The sequence below is a fragment of the Schistocerca nitens genome, chromosome 2 (assembly GCF_023898315.1).
Source record: "Schistocerca nitens isolate TAMUIC-IGC-003100 chromosome 2, iqSchNite1.1, whole genome shotgun sequence".
Taxonomy (NCBI): domain Eukaryota; kingdom Metazoa; phylum Arthropoda; class Insecta; order Orthoptera; family Acrididae; genus Schistocerca; species Schistocerca nitens.
The window spans coordinates 260,229,833-260,242,355 of record NC_064615.1 but is presented as its reverse complement, the minus strand read 5'-3'; the positions used below and the strand labels follow the sequence as shown (position 1 = coordinate 260,242,355).

At 39.5% G+C, this 12,523-nt stretch overlaps 2 protein-coding genes across 3 annotated transcripts in view; one reads left to right on the top strand and one right to left on the bottom strand.

The window, feature by feature from the left end:
• Window positions 1-1,162: 1,162 nt before the first annotated feature.
• LOC126235989 (putative ZDHHC-type palmitoyltransferase 2) lies at window positions 1,163-3,583 on the bottom strand. Its single transcript, XM_049944985.1, has one exon. It carries the CDS (start codon window positions 3,581-3,583, stop codon window positions 2,639-2,641), a length of 945 nt encoding a protein of 314 aa, XP_049800942.1. The 3' UTR covers window positions 1,163-2,638.
• Window positions 3,584-3,697: 114 nt separating this feature from the next.
• LOC126235987 (uncharacterized) overlaps window positions 3,698-12,523 on the top strand; it is a 264,030-nt gene continuing 255,204 nt past the window's right edge. For both annotated transcript variants that reach the window (XM_049944978.1, XM_049944977.1), the window contains exon 1: window positions 3,698-3,914. In XM_049944978.1, the coding sequence (XP_049800935.1) occupies window positions 3,842-3,914 (73 nt within the window). In that variant the 5' untranslated portion in view covers window positions 3,698-3,841. The remainder of the gene's footprint in view (window positions 3,915-12,523) is intronic.

Below are 12,523 nucleotides of genomic sequence, written 5' to 3'. Positions count from 1 at the left end.
TTCAGTCCCTTTTTAGATATTGACCTGCGAATATTGACGTTAGAAGGGTTTTGGCCATTTTTGAAAAGCTCTAGAAAAAACAGGAGTGCATTCTCAGGACTGCAACTTTTACTGCAGGTAGTTATGTAAGTACACAACACAGATATAACATATTATTGGTGAGTCTTTCTTCTTTCATGAAAATTGAAGGCCTTAAAAAGTGAAGATTGATAAATTTTTTCAGAGTCTTTACAGAAAGAGTTTGAGAGACTCTCTTGCATGATAGAAAAATTTAAAAAAATTATGCCTGAAGCTCATTTCATGCTGAGCACACTGGTTTTTGAATTATTCTGATATCTTTTAAAATAACTTGGCAATTAAACTTTCCACAAACGTCGATTTCCACTAAAATTTGCCCAACCGCCATTGTAAAAACGGCTACCAGAAAAAATTATGACTTACAAAAATTTTTAAAACAGTGTTTTGTGAATGTCTGTTTATAGGGAAGTCATGATAAAAAAATCAAGAAAATCAAAAATGTTGAAATGGATTGACCCACACAAATGATTCATGGAACATGATAGTAACTATCTAAGTCACTAAGCAATAAAGTTTAATACTTGATTGCAGGAATAAAACAACATATGAAATAAAAAAATTAAAGTAGTAAAAGACAACTCAAGTCTTCAAATCAGATGACAGGTGTGCATTATTTCCTAATTCAACACATGTTTTACAGCTAATGGATGTATGTATTTCAACCATTAAAATATTTATCCAACTCTGGACGTAAAACATAAGAAAACTTTGGATTGATACTAAAGGAAGCATGAAAAGCATTTCTGAGCAAACAATACAGAATGGTTTTAGAGCTTCTCAATTGTGTCAATTCAATGTTAAAAATAACTTAGAAAGTTGCTACAACAAATATGGAAAATATCAAGAACTCACCTCCAATGATTTCTAGAAGTACCTGTACTAACAAACTAGTAAATCTTAAAGGTGTTTTACAATTTCTGGAACCCAAAATTTTAGCTGAGACTAACTACTGAAAACAATTACACAAAGGAAAACTGATGTGGGGACAAAGAAGACACCTAACTTTCCCTAATGTGGAGAAAATGAGTAAAACTGTTCAATGAAGCCACAACCCATCAAAGAAAATGCACATCTGGTACAGGCTGTTTACAATAAAATCAACCAAGAACTGCCATTTCAATCACATTCAAGTAGCCCTCAATCTCAAGACAATAATTTAAGTTCAATAACTTCTTCCTCCTAAAATAATGTCTGATAGCTCACAAAATAAGGTTTTACTTTCAGGAATAGTCTCTCTCTGCTAATTTGGAGTATAGTCCATTGACACCGAAAAATGCTCTTCAGGGGGATATAGCATTGCCTTTCAATAACAATTTCTGAGGCATGGCAGGCACACCATAAAATACAAGATTATGAGAAAAAAAGGTAAATTACAGAGGGGAAAAAAGTGTGAATCACAAATTGTGGAAAACATAGTGTTAGGGACTTTCATGTTGGCAAAGTTTTACGGTGGCAATCACTATGTCTCAAGGGAGACTTGTCAGATGGAATGAGGGGGAAAGACTGATAATCAGTCTTTCCTTCTCATTCTGTCAGGTTAGTCTCCCCTGACCTGGGGTTCTGGGTGACTTTTCTGAACTTTAGCCCTTTCCTTAAACATCTCGTCCTTTTCTTTCAACCCCTCTTCCTTCCTCTCCAACTCTTCTGTCAGGAGGAGGAGCCACTGGCTCCAAAATATTGTAAAACTTAAATCCTTGTGTGTGTGTGTGTGTGTGTGTCCCTGCTGCTGCTTTGTGAGTGGATTTTTTTATCTATCCATTTATATTGTATTACAATAAAATTGTATTATTTCTCTCACATTTTGTGCTATACAATTCCCCACATCCTAAATAACACAGAAGGGTTCAGAATTCTTTAAATACATGTTCAGCTAACTGTCAATATGTTCAGTTAACTGTCAGTGAGTGGTACATACAGAAATAATATGCAAATGACTGGTGCTACTGTCTTTACCTTCAGTTTTTTTAATAGACCCTGGTACAAACAAATTTATGTGAAAAGTTTCCCAGAATACTCAGTACAACACACGTAATGAAGTTCTAGATTATAAAGAACATTTTTAAGCAATGGGTTGAGAATCAAAAAAGTTACATATGAACTACTCACCATTCTGTTAAAGACTGGTGTGTTAGTTTATTTTATTCTTTCAATTTAAAAGTGCACTTAGAAGCAAAATTCATTAATTTCTCCTTGAAACATGCTTATCAAACTCAACTGCTTGCTTTTCCAGGAATATTTCCATATATCAATTTACCATTTGGGATCTACAATAAAACTGCTGAAGATTAGTAACATTTTATGTTACAACACATCTTAAGTGATTTTCACACAACAGTATATTTACAGTATCACAGAATATATTACACACAGAAAGTATAAATCTAGCAAACATTTGCACAGAGGTCTGAATTTCAAGTTTATGAATTTGACAGTTAAATTGCGTGTTATTTTACTTGATGTACTCAAATCGAGTTATGAAGATCAGATCTAAATCTTGCTTGAAGTTTATACAATGTTTGCAGAAGTGTTTGGTTTTATCACTTTAGTCGTGGTCCGAAACTTAATTTTCTTTGTGGGTGTTGGACGCTACGTTGAAAGGCAAATACCTCATTAGAATCATTGGGAATATTAAATTAACGAAATTATGCTTTCTAAAATGCGATGGATTGTTTCTTGTAAATTTCAGGAAGGAAATATTAGTTTTACTTCTTGCTGCTTTGCACAAATAGTAGGCGGCAAATGCCAAACTAAATAGAGCCAACGACACGCACACATTCAACAGCAATTTTTCTATTAGGTTATCTGTATATTCTTCGCCCGATAACCATTTCGCAAATGATACTGGAAAGAAGTGCTCCATTAACACTGTAGTAGAGGAGTCAAGCAAATTCATTTTGTTGCACAACAACAGAGTGACATAAGAAGATGTTAGACCAGTGTAAATTAACAGAATAATGAAGTATGTGATATTTTTCATGCTAATACACGTTCCCAAGAAAATACAATGATGATCCCGCTCAATAATGCATTTCTTACACACTGAGCAATGGGAACATTTTATGAAAGAATTCTGACAGCAGCGAGGGCAATACCAAATTCTTTGCATTGCAATGTCTGTGTTCGAAACAAAATCGTAATCATAAAATTTGTTTTCCTCAACATTCTTTTCGCTGTTACTATTCCATGGAGGTGATGAGTTACTGAAGTCGTGATCATCGGAAGCGGCACTCAGTAGTTCCCAGCTGAAGTAACTTTTATCTTGACTTCTTGAAGCTGTGCAGTTGCGGTTTCCAAGTAGCAGTGCCACCCAGTTTAAATAGACTTGCAATAGCAACAATACGAAAACCAAAAAACTTTGTCCAGTTTCATCAAGAACTCTAAGCGTCACATACAGAACCCATAATGAAAACAGGACAGTAAATACTGGAAATATCTTCAATATCTGTACACGACTGTCATGCATCCTCGAACTTACTTTCACTACTTCACTGTAGTATTCGCTCATTCACTAAACACCACTCACTACTCTGCCTCACGTCAAGTCGCATGTCTGGCAACGAGCAAAGACTATGTTTGATTTCTCCACTTCAAAAACATCGGTTCAAGTATAGTACATAAACAGTGAAGTTGATTTGGAAATTTAAGTATCAGTGGAAACTGTAGTTATAATTTTACAGTGAAGTCAAACGATTTTATTTCCATACATTACTACTTGCCTGTCATAACCTGATTGCCCTCGCTATTGACAGTATTCTGTTACATTATGACTGATTTATCTACCCTTTTGCGTTCGCTTTCTAGCAAAAAGGGATTGCCAGAACTCATTACTCTCTCAGGTAACTACAAATTATATTAATGTTGCTACAGAGAACGAAAATCTTTACCACCTTTTCATTTCACTTCGCTATTTTCCGTTTGGTGGAGGAAAAGGCGGAAAGTTGTGTGGGTGTCGGCGAGCTGTTTAAAAGTAAAACAACAAAACCTACTTTAGTATCGTTAAATAGTTAAGAAATTTAGCTGTTTTCTGTTTCGAAGCAGACGCCAAAAATGAGTGGAATGTATGGATCTAATATTGGTCCGAATACAGATACTTTGTGTGTCAACAATTTACGGGAAAGCCATAACGCGAATTAGGTGGAATTAGCGTTAACACAAAACAGAAGCTGACGTGGAAATAATGTTGCTGAGTCGAAACACAAATTATCAGCAAATAAGGACGTTTTTCTTTGGCGACGAGTGTTCGTTACCGAAAAATCTGCAAGGCTTAATAAAGATTATTTGCGGAATACGACGAGTAAACAAATGATATTAAGGCAGCACGTAAGAAACTGTACTAAAGGGTAATATTCAACCGCATGGCTGCCCGGTTTATCCTTTCGAGTACCCTACGTAAAACAACAACCGCCTCCGCGGCTTAGCATTTCCTTATCAGATGATACATCTGAATTGTGTATCAGATAGTTCCACCAGCCTTCTAATCCTCCATTGGTTTTCATTTCCTCCGCAGACATCGTTATATTATAGCACAAGATTTGCAACGTTTGCGCTACTGTCAAATGATTGGAGTCTACTTCTAAGTTATTTTTATCATAGGAATGCCCACGGTATTAGTGAAGTTCAGTGCACAGTTATTCTCTAATCGTCATAGATCCAACTGCTTCTGAGTTTATTACACATTTCTACACCAAAATTAATCAGAAGTGATAATACTTTTTCTTATTTCATTCCTCGGCAATATTTTTTACTTTTATATGTAGGCCCCCACTATTATTTACATTATGAGATCGTTCTACTGTCATTCCACTCTTCAACTGAAGTAAATTATGTCAACTTCCTCCCTGTGTCCACACATACTGATTTCTGTTTTGTTTGTCATTTTACATTCAGGCCAAATGGCTCTGAGCACTATGGGACTTAACATCTATGGTCATCAGTCACATTCAGGCCACGTAATGGTATTACATAGTAGGGTTTAATGATGTATCTTACTACTTGCCCAGTGTATACATTAAAAATCTGTTTTCCCTACGTGAGATGGACTCGATGGAGTGTTCACATTTGTACAGCGTAATTTAATCACTTAATTAGAAACACTTATTGTGGTATAAAGTTCAAGAATGTTAACAGCTTTAATTTCTGACAGTCAGTATTAGACCCAAGGTTCATTGTACAATGATACAGAATTTTGCAGCCTAATACAAGGGCAAACAGAAGTAAATACTTTTTGATTAATGGAGACAATTCACCAAAAAGCTGAAGTGTTGAGCTGTCGATAGGCACACACAAAAGAAGGAAAACTTTGTAGCTTTTCGAGTTATCCTTTGCCTTTTATGGGCTAGAGTAAAACACACACACACACACACTCTCTCTCTCTCTCTCTCTCTCTCTCTCTCTCTCTCTCTCTCTCTCTCTCTAAGCCCCTACATGTGGCAGCTGAGCTGACCCAACAGTGCAAATGCTGTACTTTGGCATGAGGACTGGTTGTCGTGGGGGGGGTAGTGTCGGATGAGGTGAGTAGAGGGCCAGTGGCGGGAGGCAGGGAGAGGGACTGGGGGTGCCGGCTGGGAATGGAGATTGGAGATGTGGCAGGTACTTGGGCTAGGCATGTAATGCACAAATCTAGAGGTGGTGAGGAAGAGGCGCACGCTGAAGGTGAAGCGCGGACATGAATTGGGAAGGGGTGACAGAATGGAGGAAGGGGAAACTGTTGGGTGGATGGTGTGGTGACAGTGGGTCACCTGAGATTAAGGTCATAACAATTACAGGAGCAGAGGATGTGATGTAAGGATAACTCCCATCTGTGTAGTTCAGAGAAGCTGATGGTGGAAGGAAGGATCCAGATGGCCCCGAACATGAAGCAGTTATTGAAATTAAGCATGTTGTGCTCAGCTGCATTTTGTGCCACCGGGTGGTCAGCTTTGTTCATGGCAACAGTTTGACAGTGGCTATTTATCTATGTGAACAGCTGGTTGGTAGTCACACCGACATAAAAAAGTGTGCAGTGTTTGCAGCAGAGTTGGTATATGACAGGGTTGCTTTCACCAGTCCCTCCAACCGAAGCCAACCTAATCCCAACATTGAACCTTGCCTCTCCCAGTTCTTACAACCATCCAGTCATGACCCTCCCACCTGACCACCCTCCGGTCACCTTTCAGGAACTCCTTGCCTCTAACTTGAATATAATCAATTTTTGACATTATAATGTAATTGGATAGATAAAAAAGTTTACTGACTACGTGGTGGGAGGAGAACATGCACTAAAAGAAGGTTATACTTATGCAAGCTTTCGGAGCCAGTGACTCCTCCTGCCAGCAGAAGGGTTGAAGGGGAAGGAAGAGGGGTGAAGGAAAAAGACTGTAGAGGTTTATGAAAAGGGGTCAATTTCAGAAAAGTCACCCAGAACAGTGGGTCAGAAGAAGAATCCACTGGCTCTGAAAGCTTTCTTAAGTATAGCCTTCTTTTAGTGTGTGTTTCCTGCCGCTGCTTGGTGAGTATAGATTTTTTTATCTATACAATCATATTATGTTATCTCCAACTTGGCCTCACAATCCTGCCCCAGGTCTCTTCCTAACAATACTAACCTTTCAGCAGAAGAAAGCACACCCATATACAGTCTGAAAACAGTTCCTGACCTAATCATGCTCCCTGTAGACAAAGGCTCCACCGCGGTCATGAGAGTCACCGCGACTACCTGACAGTAGACCTCCTTGACTGGTAGACTTCTTCATCTACAAACTCTGCCAGAGTAATCCCATCCCAGAAGGCCAAAATAACCTCCAATACTGGCTCTCCTCACCCCCAACAACATCTCGCACACCCACCCTCCAGATGCGTCCTAAAATCCACAAATGCAACAATCTTTGATGCCTGTTGTAACTGGCTATTGTGCTCCCACAGAAAGAATCTCTGCTCTTGTTGACCAACACCTCCACCCAGTTGCCTGAAACCTAGAGTCTCACATCAAAGATACTAATTACTTCCTTTGCCGACTTTCCACAATCCCCACCAATTTACCTCCTAGATCCCTACTCGTCACCATTTATGCCATCTCTGTACACATCAATATCTCTCATGCACATGGCCTTGCCGCTATCAGATAAAACCTCTTCCAGTGTCCTTTAGACTCCAAAACCACTACATCATTCCTTATAAACCTTACCAACTATATCCTGGCCAATAACTATTTTTACTTTGATGGGGAGGTATACAAACAAATCTGTGGCACACGCCTGGACACCCACGAAGCATCATCCTATGCCAGTCTGTTTGTAGACCATATAGATTAAACATTCCTAGCTGCCCAACATTCCCAACCCATAGTCTGTTTCAGGTTCATTGATGATATCTTCATGATCTGGACTCAGGGCCAAGGCACTTTATCTACATTCCTTCACCACCTCAACACCTTCTCTCCCATCTGCTTCACCTTGGCCCTCCTGTCTGATGGCTCTATCCACATCTTGTGACGTTCGTCTGCTTTATTTCTTCATTGATAGTACTTGGTGTCGACGTACTGCGTTGTTATACTGGCTGAAAAATGGGGGGTGGAAGTTCAACACTGATTATTGTAAATGATGTAGCCGACAGTTGCACAGTTGCGTTTCACAGTTCTTTACTTTCACTTTTCACAAGCCGCCCCTCCCCCCCCTCCTACCTCCAACATGACACAGTTAATATGGCCATTTAACCATTGGCAAATTTTGATAAGCCTCATTAATAGTTCGCAGGTATATGTCAGTATACTGCTGCAATAGTTTTCCGTTGAAAATCTGTGAGCAGTAAAAACCAAATCACACAGTTCTTGCAGAATAATACAGTACATATTGAACAGACACTGTCATTGTTTTAACACATGGCCTATTTGTGTTACCCTTATTCCACTGTTAAGTTGGTGCGTTGTTGTTGACCTAACCAATACAGGTTCCTCGTCTGAAAATTGGCCGTGGACTGACTGTTTCGGGACCAAAAATCGGGCTCTTATATATCATCACAATAATAGGCACTGAAACTACACATTGTTCAATGTGTAATTCACAGAAATTGCAATTAAAACCTAACTCATTAAATTAACTGAATACATTGAAAACTTACTTCTTTTAATGGTTTCTTCTGCTACAAGTGTTTAGTTTAGCAGAATTATTTGTTTAAGTGATGAAATTAACAGATATAGCTATACAAACAATACTTTTGACACAATTGGTCATTACTTTGGAATTAATTAAGGGTTGCCTTTGCTAACATGTTTTTGAATAGAGCCAAATAAATACTTAAAGAGTGTATTAGTTATTCCTCCAAATGTTTATAATTATTATAGAATTTATATTTTTTTATAAATCAACAATAGAATTTAAGTTATGAAACAATTACTGAATTCATCCTATAATGAAAGATATTAACTAGGGATAGTCAAAATGAATTAGAAAATTAATTACATACACAAAAATAAGCACAAAATTAGATCTGGTGCTATATTCTTTAAAACTGAAGGCTAGCATAATCTGCATTTTATGAAAATGCAGATTATATTCACGTATGTTAATAGTAATTAGTCACACATGAAAAAATGAATTTTAAGGAGGCATGTGGCAAAACAAGAGGAGAAGTAAAAAGATTCCACCTTGCTTCATCACAACCTTTGTCCATGTTAAACCCACTAGCCAACAACAGTACCTGCATTTCGGCAGCTGCCATCCTTTACACACCAAGAAATCCCTCCTATGCAGCCTATCCACCTGTGATGAGAACTCCATTGCCCACTATGCTGAATGCCTTGCGAAGGCCTTCACAGGCACTATCCTCCAAACCTAGTCCACAAACTGATTCTCTGTGCTGTTTTCTTACACATCCTGAATCCTCACACTACCCCCAAGAATCAGCTACAGAGGAACACCTTCCTCATCACGTTGTGTCGCCCTGGACTAGAAAAACTGAACGATGTCCTTCAGCAGGACTTTGATTATCCCTCTCTTTCCACCCTGAAATGAAGGACATCTCATCTAAAACCTTCCCACACCTCCCAAAGTGCTGTTCTCTTGTCCACCCAACCTACATGACATCCTAGTCCATCCCTATGTCATGTCCACTTTCAATCCCTTGCACATTAATCACATCCCTGTGGCAAATGAAGGTACAAGACCTTCCCAGTCCACCCACGTAGTACATCCTACTCCAGCCCTGTCACAGACTTATCCTACTCCATCAGATACAAGGCTACCTGTGAAAGCAGCTATGTCATGTTGAATGACCACAGCCAAACTGTTGCCAAGAACAAACTTGAATACCTGGTGGCACATCGTGCAGTTGAGCACAATATGCTTGATTTCAATGGCTGCTTCACTGCCTTGTCCATCTGGATCCTTCACTCCACCACCAGCTTCTCTAAACTACACAGGTGGGAGTTATCCTTACAGCACATCCTTTACACCTCCTAAATTGTCCTGACCTCAATCTCAGGTAACCCACTGTTCCTGCACCCTCCATCCAACAGTTTCCCCTTCCTCCATCCTGTCACCCCCTCCCAATTTATGTCCCCATGTCGCCTTCGATGTGTGCCACTCGCCACCAGCCCTCATAATTGCACATTACGTGTCTAGCCCGTGTACCTACAACCCCTCCTTCTCACATTCATAGCTGGCTAACAGACTGCTCCTTCCAAGCTGCTAGCCACCTAACCCCAGTCCCTTTCCCTGCCTCCCACTTCCATCTCCCTCTTCTCACTTCATCCAACACTACCCCCACCGCAACCATTCCACCTGTTAAAGTACACCATTGGCGCTGTTAGTCCAGCTGGCACCATGTAGGGGCATAGGTGTTATGAGTGGTGTGTGTGTGTGTGTGTGTGTGTGTGTGTGTGTGTGTGTGTAAGTAAAGTATACAGGTATAGGATAGTGCATGGCAGATGTTTCCCTGTACCACTACTAATCATTTCCTTTCCTGTTCCACTTGCAAATAGACTGAGAGGAAATGACTATCCATGTGCCTCCGTATGAGCCCTAATTTCTCATATCTTATTTTTGTGGTCCTAATGCAAAATGTATGTTGATGGCAGCAGAACTGTTCTGCAGCCAGCTTCAAGTGCCAGTTCTCTTGAGTTTTCTCAATAACGTTTCTCAAAGAGAACATTGCCTTCCCTCCAGGGATTACCATTTGAGTTCCTGAAGCATCTCTGTAATACAGCTTGTTGTCCGGACCTACCGATAACAAATCTAACAGTATGTCTCTGAATTGTTTTGATGTCTTCCTTTAATCTGACCTGGTGTGGATCCCAAACACTTGAGCTGTAGCTCACACCAGCATCCTACATGTGGTCTTGTTTACAGGTGAACCACACTTTCCCAAAATGCTCCCAGTAAACCGAAGTTGACCATTTGTCTTCCCTGCTACTGTCCTCACATGCTTGTTCCATTTCATATCACTTTGAAATGTTATGTCCAGATTTTTAAACAATGTGACTATGTCAAGCAGGACACTACTAACGCGGTATCTGAATGTTATAGGTTTGTTTTTCCTACTCATCCATATTAAATTATGTATTTTTACATTTAAAGCTAGCTGTCATTCATCACAGCAACTAGGAACTAGGTCTGAGTCATCTAGTATCTTCCTAAACAGTCACTCAACTTTGACACCTTCCCATACAACACATCGTCATCAGCAAACGACTGCAGATTGCTGCTCAACCTGTCCGCCAGATCATATATGTATGTAAAAAATAATAGTGGTCCTATCACACTTCGCTGGGACACTCATATCAATACCCATGTCTCTGATTAACAATCTCCATTTAGGACAACATACTGGGTTCTATTACTTCGGGGCACTTACGCATCTGGAACTGTATTCCATATTCTCGTATCTTTGTTAACAGTCTCTAGTGTGGCCCTGTGTCAAATGCTTTTGGTAAATCTAGAAATATGCAATCTTCTCGTTGCCTTTTATCGGTAGTTCAAAGTATATCATTTGAGAAAAGGGTAAGCTGAGTTTTGCATGAGTGATGTTTTCTAAAACGGTGATGATTCATGGACATAAACATTTTAGTCTCAAGGAAATTTGTCTGTAATTTTGTGGGTCCTGTCTTTAACCCTTCATATATACAGGAGTCAACTGCAATTGTTTTCCAGTTATGTGGAACTTTGAGCTGGGCAAGAGATTTATGATAAATACAACCGAAGTAAGGAGCCAGTGCCATAGAGTATTCTTTGTAAATCCAAATTTGGATTGCATCAGGACCTGGTGACTTACTTGTATTCAACTCTTTTAGTTGCTTCTCTATGTCAGGGATGCTTATTGCTGTGTGTGATGGTCAAACGACAGTATGCGTGTATGATTCTCCTGCATGAATGAGTTCTTAAATGCAAAATTTAAAACTTCAGCTTACTTTTTGCTCTCTTCTACTGCCACACCAGATTGGTCTAAGAGTGAATGGGTGGAAGCTGTAGGTCTGTTTAGGAATTTGACATAGGACCAGAATTTTCTTGAGTTCTCTGCCAAATCTTTTGGAAAGTATGATGGTAGTAGTTGTTGTATGCTTTGTGCATAGATCTTTTCACAGGTGCATGAATTTCTACTATTCTTTGCCTGTCATCATTTGTACATTCTCTTTCCAATGGAGAGTGCAACAGCCTAGCTTCCTCAGCATTTTCCAAATGTCATTGTTAAACCACAGTGGGTTTTTCTGTTCTTAAACCACTTACTAGGGACATACTTCTCCAGCGCACGGTTTACAATCTGTCTGTACTTTGCTCATATTTCCTTTACACCCATCGTACTAGAACTAAATGATGTTAATTCATTGTGTAAGTGAGATGCTAACAACTGCTAATCTACCCTTTCTAGCAGAAACACTCTCCTAGCTTTCTAAACTGATTTGTTAACTTCAGTAGCCATAGCCCCCTTGATGACATCATGATCACCAATCCCTGTCTCTCAACTGATGCCATCTATAAGGTCTGGCCTGTTTGTAGCTGAAAGGTGTAAGATATTTTGTTGCTTGTGGGCTGCCAAACTAGCTGCTCAAGACAGTTATACACACATGTTAAATGAAGGGATGACTAGTGGTTCACTGTGGCCTTGTTGAAGGAACCATCCCTGCACTGAAATGATTTAGGAAAACTATGGAAAACCTAAACAAAGATGACTGGACGGGGCAAGCTCCATCCTCCTGAATAAGAGTCCAGCATCTTCACAACTGCGCTGCCTCATTTGATTGGTCACTACTGTTCAGTTGATAGTTGTTTTGCAGACCATCATTAAGGTAGCCGTCCCATATTTGAGAAGTTTACAAATGGACTGTTTGATCATAATGCCTGAAAGCTTATTTCAATATCTTCAGTGTCCCTTATAGTGCATCTGAGCCCCAGGAGAGAATAATTATAAAACAAACAATACACATAGGCTAGGTGATTGGCTGGAGGGATAATTATATTAGAGATAATGCTAATGCAGA